The sequence below is a fragment of the Camelina sativa genome, chromosome 16 (genome assembly GCF_030686135.1).
Source record: "Camelina sativa cultivar CO46 ecotype springtype chromosome 16, ASM3068613v1".
NCBI classification, from domain to species: Eukaryota; Viridiplantae; Streptophyta; class Magnoliopsida; order Brassicales; family Brassicaceae; genus Camelina; species Camelina sativa.
Window position 1 is genome coordinate 4,413,461 of NC_141895.1, and position 17,300 is coordinate 4,430,760.

The 17,300-nt window shown below is 36.2% G+C and overlaps 2 protein-coding genes across 2 annotated transcripts; one reads left to right on the plus strand and one right to left on the minus strand.

Annotated features, from left to right (window-relative positions):
• The first annotated feature begins 6,193 nt into the window (after window positions 1-6,193).
• Window positions 6,194-8,379, plus strand: LOC104749804 (cytochrome P450 71A12). The gene is made up of 4 exons (XM_010471499.3): window positions 6,194-6,665; window positions 6,831-7,322; window positions 7,421-7,705; window positions 7,909-8,379. The coding sequence occupies exons 1-4, from the start codon at window positions 6,261-6,263 to the stop codon at window positions 8,236-8,238; spliced, it is 1,512 nt and encodes a 503-aa protein (XP_010469801.1). The 5' UTR covers window positions 6,194-6,260; the 3' UTR covers window positions 8,239-8,379.
• A 1,450-nt stretch (window positions 8,380-9,829) lies between these two features.
• LOC104749805 (uncharacterized) lies at window positions 9,830-13,027 on the minus strand. Its single transcript, XM_010471500.3, has 2 exons — window positions 12,790-13,027; window positions 9,830-12,194 (listed from the first exon to the last, which is right to left on the minus strand). Exon 1 carries the CDS (start codon window positions 12,956-12,958, stop codon window positions 12,806-12,808), a length of 153 nt encoding a protein of 50 aa, XP_010469802.1. The 5' UTR covers window positions 12,959-13,027; the 3' UTR covers window positions 9,830-12,194; window positions 12,790-12,805.
• Between the last annotated feature and the right edge of the window lie 4,273 nt (window positions 13,028-17,300).

Sequence of the window (17,300 nt, forward strand, 5' to 3'; positions counted from 1 at the left end):
AATAATAAATAAATAATATAATAATAATAAAAATAAATAACTACAGCTAGTGGTCTTATACTCACTAGCCACATAACCACAAACACAATCAACAGCGGAAATAACAATATCAATAAATACCCAATCATCCAATAACCATTATTCCAGATATTCAAATAATACACAATCAAATAAAAAAAGGCAACCTAGCAATGTTCTACAGAACCATCTCTAGCAACGTAGCATAATCAGACAATATCCAATCGAGACCCTAGAACATCCTCCTCTTCATTGCCTTGATTCCACGATCACACATTACCTTTACCTGCATCACAAACACAAATTGCAATGCATGAGTAGTTTATAAACACTCAGTAAGGCAATCCTCTCATCTACTGGGCTATACACACAAGCAATAGAGACATCTCTAACCATCAACCAACAATCAACAATCAACAATAACAAACCAGGACTCTGCATCGACCGACACCAACATGCATCGACCGACACCAGTTGGGGATTGCATCGACCGACGCATGCTCGACATAGCACGAAAACCCTCAAGTTTATCGCGCTGTCCTCGCACACTTGCATCGACCGACGCAAAAAGTGCATCGACCGATGCATATGCCGAACATCGTTTTTCCCCAAAGCTTCTCGCCTGATTTTCGTTCCTGTAACCACATAACACAATCCCAAGCCACAAGAAAGCTTCTAATTGTCCCAAATACCAATCTAACAAGCCCAACAATACAAAACAAGCAAATCAGAGAGATCTCTAGCTTAAATAAGTCATGGTCTTGCACTTACCTTTTCCAAGAAGATTATGAACCTCAATCAAGCAAGAAAACACTTCTATAAGCCTCCTACAACGTCCTAAGCCTCAGATCTCACCAGAAAATGCTACCAATCCACAAAATTCACCAAGAACACCAAGAACACTATTTCTCTCTTTTGTTTCTCTCAAAAGCGGCCAAAGTCGATTAATAAGACAAAAGAATTGATTTAAGAGTTTTCCTTTACCCTTTACCCAAACCGCAGAGTTTCACTTAAGTTGAAACGCGCAAAACCGGACATGCATCGACCAATGCACCTCATGCATCGATCGATGCAACCCCTAAACCGGAATTTTGGTTCGCGGATGTTATAATTCTCCCCCACCAATTTAAATTCGTCCTCGAATCTCGAACAAAACATCAGCCAAGGTCACCTCTGGGCGATAGACTCACGCTCCAGGCATTATTTGCTCCCGATTTTTGGACTTTCCTTTACTCACAGGTTTAAACCTTGAGTTTTTATTGGCTCCTCATCAGCCGAGGTCTGCATGCCATGATATTGGCTCCTCATCGGGCCTAAGCCCGCATGCCATAATATATAAAGGAAATCCAATACTCGTCTCTCGGGTTGCCACCCTACAGCGCGCCCCCGGATCGTCATCCGAAGTCGATATACCAACCATACTCCCAAGCCACAAAGTCTCATAATATGGCAGTACTAGAAGAACCAAAGTCCCCCAAGAGTCACGAGCAAACAATTCTGATCATGTTTGAGTCCTATCCCTATCCAGGTTTCCTTTTCGTGACTCGTGTAAGACAACATTATGTCCTACCAACCACATATCCAATCACTGGAATACCTCATGACCACACAAGGATCATCTTACTGCCCCACGGGCCACCACAAAGGCCAAACAAATATCCTAAACAGGACCGCCACCAAGGCTAAATAAATGTCCTAAACAGGACCGCCACAAAGGCCAAACAATTTTCCTAAACAGGACCGCCACAAAGGCCATCTGTCCCGAAGGACCGTCACAAAGACCATCTGTCCCGAAGGACCGCCTAAACAGGCACTCTGGCTAAACAAACCGCAACAAAGGCCACACAATTGTCTAAACAGCCCGCCATAAAGTCTACACAATGGCTAAACAGCCCGCCACAAAGGACACACACGGCTAAACAGCCCGCCACAAAGGCAACTCAATGTCACAAAAGACCGCCACACACGGGCACAATGACTCAAAAGTCCGCCACGAAGGCCTCACAAGCCCCTCCAAGGCTCACAATCAGTAAAAAAAGGACAAATTCTAACTCAGATAAAACATTTCATTTTTAGACTTTCCACTTCTGGAAACTTTCCACTTGAGGAAACTTTCCACTTATAGAAACTTCTAATTCAGGAAACTTTCCCTCAAACCACTGCCTCACGGAAATTCCGTACCCCGAGCACCACCTCATCTTGTTACTTAATCGCACAACCAACCATCCCAAGCGACCAAGTAAACAAGATAGATGGGCTGGAATACTCCATTCTCGCTCCAGCAACGAACTACAACTGGGACTAGGCTAGACAAGTTCAAGTCGCGACCTGCTTCTCGAACCACTTTTTGAACCTTGCATTCATCCTCGGCTCTGGCTCCCAAGTCTGCTCCTCAACACCATCACAATCTCAAAGGACTCTCATCAAAGGAATCTTCTTCTTCCGAAGTTCCTTGATTCTCCTCTCGAGAACCCTCACTGGTCTCGCCTCCAAAGTCATGTTAGGCTGAAGATCCTCAGGAATCTTAGCCAACAACTGATCATCCTCACGGAGACACTTCTGCAACACAGACACATGGAAAACCTTATGGAATGCTCGCATAACCTTACGTAACTCCAGTCTATATGCCACTGGTCAAACTCGCTCAATCACTCGGAACGGACCCATATACTTCAGACTTAACTTAGTCTCCGTCAATGACTTGTTCAGACCCCACAACATGACCATCTTGAGGTACACTCTATCTCCAACCTGAAACTCAAGATCTCTCCTCCTCCTATCGGCATAACTCCTCTGCCGATCCTGAGCTTCCTTCATGTTCAGCTTGAGAAGCTGAATCTTCTCCGAGGTCTCCTAAACAAAATCCGCCCCGTACATGCTCCTCTCTCCCACCTGAGTCCAGCATAACGGTGTACGACACGGCCTCCCATACAAAGCCTCATAAGGAGCCATGCCAATACTCGCCTGGTAATTGTTGTTGTAAGCAAACTCTACCAAGCACAGGTGATCTGCCCAATGGCTACCCCAGTCCAACACACACATCCTCAGAAAATCCTCCAACGTCTGGATCGTCCTTTTTGACTGTCCATCTGTCTGGGGATGATAAGTTGTACTCATATGCACCTTAGTGCCCATCTCTGCCTGAAATTCCCTCCAGAACACCGAAGTGAACTTGGAATCCCTATCAGATACAATGCTCGCTGGCACCCCATGCAACCTGACTATCTCCTTCACATATTTCCTAGCCAAGACCGCTGCTCCATCTGTCTTCTTAATGGCCAGAAAATGTGCCGACTTAGTCAACCGGTCCACAATGACCCATATAGCATCAAATGTCCTAGACACTGGAAAACCTACCACAAAGTTCATAGTAATCATATCCCACTTCCAATCTGGAATGGGAAGACTCTTCAGCAACCCACCTGGTACCTGATGCGCAGTCTTCACTAGCTGACACACGTCGCACCTCGCAACCCAACTAGCCACATCCTTCTTCATCCCGACCTAGTGATAGTACCTCTTGAGGTCACGGTACATCTTAGTCGCTCCTAGATGAATAGAGAACATGCTCGCATGAGCCTCTCTCAGGATCTCCTGCCTCAACTCCTCATCCTTAGGCACACAAATCTGCCAATGCACCAAAATAGTACCATTAGCCGAAACCTGATACTCTGAATCCACATCCCTTGAGGCATTCACCAGCCCCAAATCTTTCTCCTGAGCCAACCGCACTCTGCTCAACAGATCTCCTTTATCAGCTGCAACCAAACCCAACGGCTCCTGAGAAACCGCACACACGGATCTCTCCTACCAGAGACTCCATATCCTGCTCTTGAGCTGAAGCAGCCCGCTTCTGACTCAAGGCATCTGCAACCAAGTTAGCCTTACCAGGGTGATAAGTTATCTCCAAATCATAATCCGCCACCAGCTCCATCCACAACCTCTGCCTCAAATTCAGCTCGGGCTAAGTGAATAATTACTTCAGGCTCTTATGATCTGTAAACACATGTACAATTGCACCATAAAGATAAGATCTCCAAATCTTCAGGGCAAAAACTACATCACCCATCTCCAAGTCATGAGTAGGATAGTTGTCCTCATGCTTCTGCAACTGCCGCGAAGCATAGGAAACCTTCCTATGCTGCATCAACACACACCACAAGCCAACTCTGGATGCATCTGTATAAACCACATAGGATTCTCCCTGCTCAGGCATAGCCAACACTAGAGCGGTAGTCAACATCTCCTTCAGGCTTGCAAAGTCTTCCTCACACTCCTATGACCAGATAAAAGGAACATCCTTTCCTGTCAACTTAGTCATCAGACGTGCTCTGCTCGCAAACCCCTGCACAAACCTCCTGTAGTAACCTGCCCACCCAAGGAAACTCCTGATCTTTGTGACATTTTGTGGTCTAGGCCAATCTCTGATAGCCTGAATCTTCTCCGGATCTATAGAAATCCCATCTGCATGCTCGACATAGCACGAAAACCCTAAAGTTTATTGCGCCGTCCTCGCACACTTGCATCGACCGACGCACAAAGTGCATCGACCGATGCATATGCCGAACATCGTTTTTCTCCGAAGCTTCTCGCCGGATTTTTGTTCCTGTAACCACATAACACAATCCCAAGCCACAAGAAAGCTTCCAATCGTCCCAAATACCAATCTAACAAGCCTAACAACACAAAACAAGCAACTCAGAGAGATCTCTAGCTTATATAAGTGATGGTCCTGCACTTACTTTTGCCAAGAAGATTCTGAACCTCAATCAAGCAAGAAAACACTTCTAGAAGCCTCCTACAACGTTCTAAGTCTCAGATCTCACCAGAGAATGCCACCAATCCACAGAAATCACCAAGAACACTTTTTCTCTCTTTTGTTTCTTTCAAAAGAGGCCAAAGTCGACTAATGAGACAAAAAAATCGATTTAAGGGTTTTTATTTTCCCTTTGCCCAAAATGCAGCGTTTCACTTAAGTTGAAACGCGCAAAACCGGACATGCATCGACCGAGGCACCTCATGCATCGACCGATGCAACCCTTAAACTGTGATTTTAGTTCGACCGAGACACCTCATACATCGACCGATGCAACCCTTAAACTGTGATTTTAGTTTGGATGTTACAAAATCCCACTATTAATATTTTCCTCGTTTATATTTTGACCTCGATGTTATAAAATTAAGATTTGCATACTCTAAAGCGTGACATAGCCAAAGGTCCCCTAGACTCTTGAAAGTGAAGACAAGGCGCATTGATTTGAGAGATTAAAATCAACAACTTTGGCTTGATAGTCTTGAAAAGAAAAGACCGAACCTTCCTTGAAGCTGATGATGACCAAAATGGTATTTACAGTTGAAGAGCATTTTAGTTTCAGCATATATGAAAATACACGATGACTTTGATTTAGACTTAAAATTTTGACTGACTCATGGAAGAAAATCAATGATGGCATGTATGATGAGAAATTGGCGAAGATATAACTGGACATGAAAGTCGTGGAAGAATAGTCAATGTTTGACAAAAATAAAATAAAAATTAAATCATATACAGTATGTGTCACCATCGTAGTCAAATCCTTGTTTAACAAAACTCTATATATATATATATATAAATTTTAAAACTTGAGTTAGTTTTTCAATACTTTGGAGTATCTTCACGAAATTTCTCAAAATGTTAATTATTATACAACTACAATATACTATAATGTCATTACAATAGGATCGACGTTAGCAATATATAGCAACAGAACAATTAACTTACAAAGTGATTCCAGTAATAAAAATTGAATATATATCTATCAACTATACGCTTTATTTTTATGACATGATCAAATATATATAACTTAGCTAGTTAAAAAGAATGTTTACGTCTAACTCCGAAAATTGGATTCTGTATATTATTTTTTTAAGTGAAAAATACAATAATAATTATTATCTATTAATTATCATAGGTCGGCTAAAATGATGCTCATGATCATAATGGAACTGTCTGATGAAAAAGAAAAGGTTATTTTCCATGATAATTAAAAATCAATATATAATATACGACCAAAATGCAGAGACTAGTTGTTAAGAAAGACTAGATATTGTATTCTCTATTATATTTCAACGAAACAAATTAATATACGTAAACTAAAATTTAATTGCATATTTGTGTCATTGAGTTCGTACATGTTGACAATAAAGCCTATAAATAACAAGGAGCGGATGAGTTGGAAATCACCGATCCAACACTTTCCTACATGAGTAATATTCAAGAAATGGAAATGATACTGATGATCTCTTTGTGCTTAACGACCCTCTTAACCCTTCTCTTGCTTAGAAAATTCCTCAAACGAACCGCCACCAAAGTGAACCGACCACCATCTCCATGGCGACTACCGTTGATTGGTAACCTCCACCAGCTCAGCCTCCACCCTCACCGTGCCCTCAAATCCCTCAGCCTCCGGTATGGACCACTCATGCTCCTTCATTTTGGTCGTGCCCCCATACTCGTAGTCTCCTCCAGTGAAGCAGCCCATGAGATATTGAAAACACACGATCTTAAGTTTGCCAACCGACCTAAGTCAAAAGCCGTTCATGGGCTTTTTAACGGTGGTCGTGATGTGGTGTTTGGTCCCTATGGAGAATATTGGAGACAGATGAAGGTACTTCAATACTACTACTTTTAAATCCTCTTTATATTTTTTTAATCTATAAGTTGCACCAACTCATGTACTAACAAATTTTAGTATATAATATTTATATTTTTAAAATGTATATTTTTAAAATCAACTAATGATGGTTAATTTTGAATCTTGTTTTGGATAAAGAGTGTATGCATTCTGAATCTGCTCACCAACAAAATGGTTGCGTCCTTTGAGACGGTACGAGAAGAGGAGTTAAAGGAGATGTTGAAGAAGTTGGAGAAAGCAAGTGCGTCTTCTTCATCAGAAAATCTGAGTGAAATATTTATTGCTATAACAAGCGATGTTACAAGTAGAGTAGCCTTGGGAAGGAAACATAGCGCGGACGAAACTGCAAGGGCTCTCAAAAAGCGAGTGAGGCAGATCATGGAGCTTTTAGGCGAGTTCCCGATCGGGGACTATATCCCGGAATTGGCATGGATAGATAGGATCAACGGTTTCAATAATAGAATCAAGGAAGTGAGTCAAGGTTTTAGCGATCTTATGGACAAAGTGATACAAGAACATGTAGAGGCAGGTAATCATAAAGAGGATTTCGTCGATATACTTCTATCAATCGAAAGCGAGAAGAGTATTGGATTAAAAGCTCAAAGAGACGACATAAAATTTATGATCTTGGTAGGTCATTTAATATAATCCACTTCATTAACAACTATAGCGTCACATTTTTATATATTTTGGGTATTGACAAGTAACGTTTCATTACATTATATCAGGATATGTTTATTGGAGGGACGTCAACAAGTTCAACTCTACTAGAATGGATAATGACGGAGCTGATCAGAAATCCAGACTGTATGAAGAAACTCCAAGACGAGATTCGGTCAACCATGACGCCAAACACTACATACGTAAAAGAAAAAGAAGTTGCGCATATGAAATACCTAAACGCCGTGGTTAAAGAGGTGCTCAGGGTGCATCCTCCTCTTCCTCTTATACTTCCCAGACTATTAAGTGAAGATGTCAAAGTAAAGGGATATGACATTGCCGCAGGGACAGAGGTACACTAGTTAATTTCTACAAAATCAACTTCTTGTTTGAAAAATAAATATTTATATAGTTTTTATCATGCATGGTTATCATTTGCAAAAGAAAATATGGTTATCAACTTGTGCACACATAACTTTATATATAATACGTCTCAACTCTCAAGTCATGGTTATAATTAAACTGAAAAAAGAAAAAAATCATGTTTGGCGTCTAGGTGATCATCAATGCTTGGGCAATCCAAAGAGACACTGCGGTATGGGGACCAGATGCAGAAGAGTTTAAACCAGAGAGACACTTAAACTCAGATTTGGATTATCATGGAAAAGATTTGAACTTCATTCCATTCGGATCAGGGAGAAGGATATGTCCAGGAATAGGACTTGCTTTGGGTTTGGTAGAAGTGACAGTGGCCAACCTTGTAGGCCGCTTTGACTGGAAGGTTGAGGCTGGTCCAAATGGGGATCAACCTGATCTAGCTGAATCCCATGGTCTTGATATTTGCCGCAAGTTCCCTCTCATTGCGTTTCCATCCTCTGTTATTTAATATGCCTTCTCTTTTGCCTTGTGCAATTGATTAATATTTTTGAAGAGTTTGTAAGAAATAAATAACTCTTTCCTTTTGGGAACCAAAAATATATATATTCTACAATTAATAAACATGTGTTTTTTTACGTGTCTCAACAAAGAGATATTATCTGTGTATTTTTAGAAACAAAGTTCTTTTAGTTGAACAAAAAAATATATCAAATTCCAAATAGATACGTAGGCAAATATATTCCTTGTTATGCAATATATTAATAATTAAGATGAGTTGTAAGAGATAGTAACTCTTTATTTTTTATATGTTTATTTTCATCTGCAAATATAAATTTTATTGTACTAACTATTTGTTTTTATTTGAAAAATAATTCTTCGTGATTAATACCTACTATATATAAATTCCTCTCACACTATATAATAAATCACATGTATTTTTAATAAAATAAATATACTTTCTCATTTTTACTTTCTAATTTAAGATGTAAAAAGCACATAGTGATAAGTACAAAAATGTTAATATTGCGGAGAGTGAGCAACAGTGTGGAAAAATCTACAAGTACAAAAGTAGACAATGGAAAACGTTGAACAACGTTCTACTATTATATAAGAACTGAAGTTTTCATGGCTACTCATATATGTTCTATTTATGCGGCATAGAAAGAGACTAATATTTTTCAGGTTTAACTGGGTTTGTACTTAACAGTGAGGTTATCTATTATTGGAGCTAGGAACCTTCGCAACAGTCTTTTCATTTTGCACACGGATTTGGAAATACTAATGTATGATAAAGCATGAATAGACTGGCCTTCTCTTTCACACATACTTGGAGGAGTCTGCAAAGACTCAGTTAATTTTTTTTTGTTTCATTTTGTTTTTGCTTTTAGTGTTAGGATGATGGTTTGAGCACTAGTTCAGAATCAGAATTTTGTTCCCATAGTTTTATGTTAGTAGGATGTGTACTGTCAGTTACTTCTAACACTAAAACCATGACACTTATTAGATTTTTGTATTTTTAAATAAATAATTCTCTAAAGTTTCTCAAAGTCATTAAAATTCCAATACTAATTAAAATCTTCCCAAAGATAGTAGATTTTAAAGTTCTTTTCTGAATCACTAGTCAATAACACTAGATTGTGATTTGTGGAACACTTTTTAAAGTTCTTTCACTACAAGAAAACAATCGATTTGCGAGGGAAAGATACATAGCTAATCCTTCGCAAAACGATTATAGCAAGGGATTTGCGAGGAAAGTCAATCCCTCGCAATTCGCTTCTCGCAAATTGGTCAACATCGCAAATCCGTCGCAATATTTGCTAGGAAATTAAATCCCTCGCAAACAAAAATGGTAGCAAATTTTTTGCAATATTGTTTCTAGTACATCCCTCGCAGAATTCGCTACAGATTTGCGAGGAAACATTTAAAAAAAAAACTATAAAGAAAAAAGTTATTTTCTTAATAATTTAATGTATTTAAACTTTTTCATTATATATACATATATATATATATATATATTATGTATATTTATAGATTTAGCGACAGCCTCACAGGTTTTTTAATTATATATATTGATATTTATAAACCAACCAAACCGGGAGTTGGTTAAGAATTACATAATTGAATTGGTTACAAAATGTCGGTTGAACCGGATGCTAAAATCAACAAACCAAAAAACCCTAATCACGCAGCCGCAAATCCCATTTTCCGACGAGCCCACTCGCGACACAAGCCTTTTGCTTCACCACCGTCTCCTTTAGAACCGGCACTCCAGATTTCTTTTTCCATCTTCAATTATAGTGGTGGCTAGAAGAGGAGTTCGGATTTAGGGATCTTCGGGCAACATATCTAGATCTTGCTCTGTCTTGGTTTGTGGTGGTGGTCAAATATCCTCTGTCTGCAATCTGAGATCGGAGATGAATAACCGGAGGAGCGGATAGACATGGAGAAACCAGAAGCATATGAAACGGCGTCGTAGGCTTAGCAACCTGCTGAGAAAACTGATGAGAAGTCATCATCATCAACAACAACAACAACAACAACCACAGTGAGAGGAGTCAATTCCCAATCATGAAACGAAAAAAAACTACGAAAGCTACTGAGAAAATAAAATACAATTTTGACGAATTAGCAGCCTTGACCACCGTATGATCCGAAAATATCTGGAAATCAATATTTTTAACACTAAAATATTAATTACAGGTCAATTACTAATATACAAAGTAATATTAGGGATGGATGAGGAGAAGTCGAGAAGAGGTGAGGAAGAGGAGAAAGAAAATAAAAAGGGAAAACAATGGTGTCCGTCAAATCTAACTTAATCGACGGTGCATGATGAGTTAAAAACCAATCCATGTCTCTCTGAACTAACCAATGGGAACTCAGTATCTTTTAGTTTATTAATTTTGTAATTTGGAGTATTATTTGGTATATTATAGGTAGACAAAATATCTTAGACATATTTGTAAATTTATTAATTTGCATAGCTTTTGTGTTAAACATATTTACAAAAATGGTTACATTTTTATTTTATTTTACTAGCTTTAGAGAAGTTTTAAAATTTTGCAAAGTTTTATTTTTTTCCTTGTGCGTATTGGATTTTTTGTATATGTATATTGTTTTAAATATTGGTTTTATGTATATATAATAGTTAATTTTTGGTTCTAGGATTTATAATTTAATTTCTTTGATTAGGATTTTAAAGTTTAAACTTTAAATTTTAGAGTTTATGATTTAAGATTTTGAGTTAGGGTAAGGGTTTGGGGTATAGGATTTGGGGTTTATGTTTGGGATGTGAAATTAGTATTATTAAACTAACAAAACATATAAAAATGTAAAAGTTAATTTTTTTTTTGAAAAATTTAGATATTTATCTGATTAATCTTATGAACACTCAAAATTATTTGAATCATATTCGATTAAATTTTCCAATTACTTTTTGAGAATTTTTTTCTTGATTTGCAATAGATTTGCGATGACTCTCGCAATTCCATCGCCTATCCCTTACAAATTTGCTATGGATGTTGTCATCGCAAAATTGTCGCAAAATTGCAATGGATTTGCGAGGAATGTTAATTTATCTCGTAAATCCCTCGCAAATTTGCGGTGGACTTCCGAGGACCCACTCTCTCGCAAATTTGCGAGGAATTTGCTAGGATTTTTATATTTGTAGCATATGTCTCGCAATTCTATCGCAAATTTGCGAGGGATAATTTCCCTCGCAAATGTTCCTAGCAAATTAATTGTTTTCTTGTAGTGTTTTGTGAAATTTAAAGTTCCTTCAAATGTTGTGAATAACAAAAGTTTTTTTTATATTTTAACAAATCCCTTCAAATGTTGGATTGAATAGACCCCCAGTTCCCTAATTATTTAGACAAGAAAAAAAAAATGAAAGCATACAAGCTTATCTACGATAGTAGATTATCAGCAACCATAAATGTGATGCCCTATGGTTTCCATATTTTGTGCTTGATGGGAACTAGTAAAGAAGGGCTAGAATCTAATGAAATTAATTCTAACTTCGAAGTGAGCTCAAACCCAAGTGACGTTACTTTCTCCTTTTATTTGGACTTGACGACTGTGTATTAGCCTATTCGGTAGCTATGCTTTGCACCTAGCTAGCTAGCTAGGCATTAGGTGATCATATAAAAAATGAAAAGCAGTATTTATAATGACGATTTACGAATACTAATTGTCTAATATAATAGCATAAATGACTAGAAAAGTTGATAGCTTTTTCTAATGTATATATGTACACATAAGTACGTATGTACGTATTTACCGTGTATGTGTGTGTGTGTGTACTTACAAATTGGGATAACAAGATAATGGTGCATCGCAGCTGGTGCTGAATGCTTATGATCATCTCGTGCTCGACTAGCAAGTTGATAAAGTACTTCTTCAAGAGATCAACTGATAATGAGCCAAGCCGTGTGCGGTCGCCTCTTCGATGTTGCTAATTAACAGCTGTTCAAGAAATTAACAATGTTCTGCACTTTTAAGGTTAATACAACATTAACTGTATTTATTTCTCATATTCAAACTATACAAGTCCAAGTAATTTTTAATAAACTCATTTCTCAATATACGTACAGTACCTCACATTTTAGCTAGTCATATATGTTGATTTGCTAAAATTTGTATTAAGTGGTCCTAAGAGGTAAAGGCCACTAAAAGCTGAGCAAAGGAAGATGAGAACAAACCATTTCTTGAAAATTTTTAAATGAAAGTAAGAAATATATACGGCTATATATTTATATATATCCATACTATAACCACAAATTTTGTGTCCATAATGTAATATCAATCATCATTAATAAACACACGATACATTATGTTGTTACTTATAGGCTTATTGCTAAGTCTCTCAACACTCCAGAGGCAAAAATGTTGTTTATCTAGTAAATAATAAAAGCTGCTTACGACATGGATAAAATACAGGCATATTTAGTCTACTACTTCAGCTATATAGATATATATATATCTATGTGTGGTTCTATGACAAGAAGCACAATATTACTACTTAATTAATTGACTGTTAATTAAGTTTATAGTAGCATACGACAATATGCACATGATCAAGCCGCCGGTGCAACGTCACAATCGTCGTCGTCGTCGTCTCCTCCGTTCTCTTGGCCACCATTTTGTAAGTAAGGAATCGGCTGAGTCCGAGTTGACTCGTACAGCCTGCCTTCTCCGTTGTTGTTGCGACTCACTATCAACACTGCCATTGTTAATCTATCCGGGAGCTTTGTGTGTTTGTTTCTGATTTAGTGTTGGTTGGCGTTATAGAGCTCATGATACTGCCTCTCAATTTATAGCAATTTCAGGTATACCTAGATTCTCCAAGAATAATTATCAACAGCACACGCGTTTTTCTAAGGTTAATATCTAGTCACGTGATCATGAAGCTATCAGTAGTGTCCAATCTAATTATTATTAGGAATCGTTATATGGAAAAAGTAGGTGTTGATCACAAATTATTAGAAAAAAGTATTAGCTTATTGTCTAGATTATTTATATAGATAGGACAAGTTTAGAGCAAAATATTTAGCTATCTAATGAAAACGTGTAAATTTTCACAGTTTAAGAATTTTTGAGCTGATAATTCTATAAGAAGATAAACGTAAAGAGATCAAAACCATTGTGTCATTAAAGTTGAACTAACATTGACTCAATTATATTTGTTGCTAATTACACTGACTTAATTCTTGATATGAGTCAATGGACATATATATCTAGTCATAGGCACACATGTTTAATTTACTCACACAAAAAAAAAGACACATAATTTATACATAAGCAAGCCACCACATTGAATTGATTATCAACATGCTTAGGCTGTTTAGACACAAAACGACAAATGAAATACCAAAAAGAAAAAAATTCATATTCCTTTTGTTTCTCTCTATCTACGACGACATCTTTTGGTTTCTTTGCCCTTTGTGAAATGCTAAGACAGTGCAAAGTGACCTGGCCACGGTGATGACCACAAGTTTGGACAACGTGGCACGTCATGGCCCGCACGTGAGCCAACCTCATGGAAGTTAGTCGCAGCTAACGTTTTACACGTGGTGGGAACAGTTCATGCACACTCTCACGTTGCCTCGCCATGCGCCTTCTTGCTATCTGTCTATCTTACGACATCTGCATAAGTAGTTCTTTATATGTGTGTGTGAATAATGACCTCATTTCTACTTTATATCTTTTGGGGATACTTTTTAAAGCATAAAACCCTAAAGCTCGTGTCTTAGTCTTTCTACTATGTTGGCTACTATAATTCGAATAATATCTTATGGGAGAATTGAGTCAACGTTAATTTAGTTATATGCTGAGGCACACCAACTTAAACTTAAACTATTACTTTAAGGTTTGACTCCGGTTTACTATCTCACTAATTTTGGGCTCGATTTGATTCAATTGGACCGGAAGCTTTTTATAGAGTGGGCTTCATAAATGCTAAGTTGGTTGGAGCAAAACTAAACTCTTTTGAAAATTATACTCCTATTCCAAAACATAAGAGTCTTTACCCTTTCTTTTTTTTTCACTGAATTGATTTATATTATAATAGGTACAGTTTCAAGGATTACAAGCATAAAACTGAAACCTTGACATAACACAAAAACCATAACCAAAAAGGAGCAGAGGCAATCAATATAGCCGTCCAATAAGAGTCTTTACCTAAAGGCACAAAGATTAAGAAACAATAGATATTATATCACTTAGCAAATTCAACCAATATAAACAAGCACTGCAGAATTTAATTAGTCAATGATTATTAAATTAATATAAAAAGTGCATTGAAACTTGAAAAACTTTTATTAAATGAAACAAGAAAAGCCTCAAAGATCTTATATATTAGAACAGAGGGAGTAGTACTATTTAAGAAATTGGTAAGCGATAAACAGTTTTGGATCAGCTTAAACCGTTTAATTGAGGTTTACACAATTTACACTGTATACACATTTACAAGAGAAAAAATTATCAATATAGTATTATAAATATAAATTATATTATTATAAAAAAAAAAAAGAAAAAAAACAAAGTTAGTAAAATAAAATATTTCACTCGTATCAAATAATGTATGAACGCTTATAACCATGTATATAAAGTAAAACCTTATAAATTTGAATCTACGTATAGTTAAAATTTGATTTAGTTTAAACATATATCATTAAATTGGTATTTTGCAATTTTGTTTTTCTAAAAGTCATATACTAGTATTTTCTTAGACAGATAACGACATGATAATTTTTCCAAAACAACATAGATTTCAACAATCTTGAATGTTGATTTCAAAATTTCAAACCCGTGTAAAGTGTACATAATCATCCGACATCATACTTTCCTTACTTTTATTTGAGATACAGTATTTTGTATATGTGTTTGACAAAAAAAAAAAAAAAAAAAAGTATGTCGTATATGTAATTTGACATGAATTTTTCAAAATTTTAAACGATCTATAAGACAATTTCTTAGGTACAGTATATTGATTGATCATATTTCAAATTTCTCAATCGAATACATCACGTCCTTGTTGTTGTAAACGATAAGCGTCACATTTAACAAACCAAAATGTAAAGTATCGACTTCACGATAGTCGTTTGAGATTTTGAAAGTAATATAGAAAAAAAAATCTTTTGTTTGTTTAACAACTTTTAATTGAGGAGTTTTTCCATTATTTGTTTAGTTGAGATGGTTTTTTTGTTAATAATTTAGCTGAACGATTTAAAAAGGGATTGTTTCTTAACAATACAAAAATTTTAATCAAGTTAGGTTTTTTCTTATGTTATATAATATATATATATATATATAAAGAAAAAAATAATATATATATATATATATATATATTGGTGTAAATTTTAATGATTTGATCCCCCAATAGATCCAAATCAAGCTTCAACACTGTTATTGCCAACTTTGTAAAAGAAAAAAAGTAAGAATATGGTAAAATCAAATAACTTAAAAGAATTGTTCCATATAGTTAAAACAATTTTTTTTTTTTTGATAAACTCTATCGGCTGATCTGGTCAGCTTTGCCAGAAACACACCGAAGTGTTTCAGAGTAGATTTCTCCCGTAAGTGTTAAGACCAAATATTCAAATGATAAAAAAAAAAAAAAAAAAAAAAAAAAAAAAAAAAAAAAAAAAAAAAACTAACATATGCAATAGTCCGGTGCCCAAATTCTTGATTTTAAACATTTAAGTCTACAACTTTTGCTTGATAGTCTTCGAAAAGCGAATGCACAATGCTATATTTCAAAATGAACAACTTTGGCTTGATAGTCTTCGAAAAGCGAATAACCAAAGTGTTATTTACAGTTAAAAATTATGCTTTTCATTACTAGTTTTCAATATATATGAAAAATCTGAGGAGGACTTGGACTTACAATATTGACTGACCCATTCGACAATTACGTTACCATCGTGTAAGACTGTAAGTTACGTTACTTCAACCTAAGTAGTCAACATTTTGATTAATCAGTTAATATATAACTTACGAGTTTTATTGGTTTGTTGATTAATAAATCTTAATATTATTAAGAGTGGATTGCATTTTGATTATTTCCAAAATCAATTACTTATTTACTGTCACTAAAATTTATGTGTAGAAATCGTTTAATTAATATTCGAAGGGCTAACTGACTAACTTGTAAAATTAATATTTTTTTTATTTTCTCAAACAAATTATTTCCTTAAATTTATTTTGAAGATATTTCTGAAACTTTCTCAAAAATTATCCTCTCAACCTTGCTCCGTCCTATTTTGGAAACATTTTTATATTTTACATAATTCATATAATAAGTAAATATGTAGATTTATTTTTCACATGTTTTGACACAAAATTTTTTTAAGCAAACATAATATACTCAGTCAATGAAATGAACATTCCATATTGGCTAAATACTTTGGATGATGTTTCGAAATACCATATTGGCTAAATTCAAAGACATGCATATAAAGCTAAAATGATTTCAAATATGAATTAGTAGTGTAACGCCCGTAACCCGGAAACATTTAGTGTGCTTGGTCGACATTAGCAACTTTTCGGGTTAGATGGTTCAGTTTTTTTCTCCGGTTTTTTGCGGTTTAGCTGTTTTGGAGAAACCCTAAACATTTCCTATAAAAAGAGAATGCCCTCTTTGTTTTATGGGTTCCCTTCTCAGCTGTTTTCCTTCCCTAGAAAAGAGAACAGAAGAGAGATTTGATATCTCTATATGTTAGGGAGGAGAGGAGATGGTTATAGGGATGAGAATGAAGGGGAGTTGTGTTGCTATGGCGTGGAGAGGAGAAGGAAGCACTGCTAGTGGATGGTGTTGCTTCTTGCTCATATTTCGTCCCTAATTCAAGGTAAGAGGTTGATCTAAGGTTTGTCTAGGGTCTTGGGATGATTGTGATGAATTTGTGATGAGTGAGATGAATTGGAAGGAACCCATAGGTTGTTTACCTTGGTTGTTGCCTTGTGGGGTTGTGTTGTTTGTGATTATTCGTATGAGAATCTAGTATTATGGAGAGTTAGGGTTTTGAAGCGAGAAGAAGCTTGAATGGAGGATCGGGTCGTGATTTCTGAGTT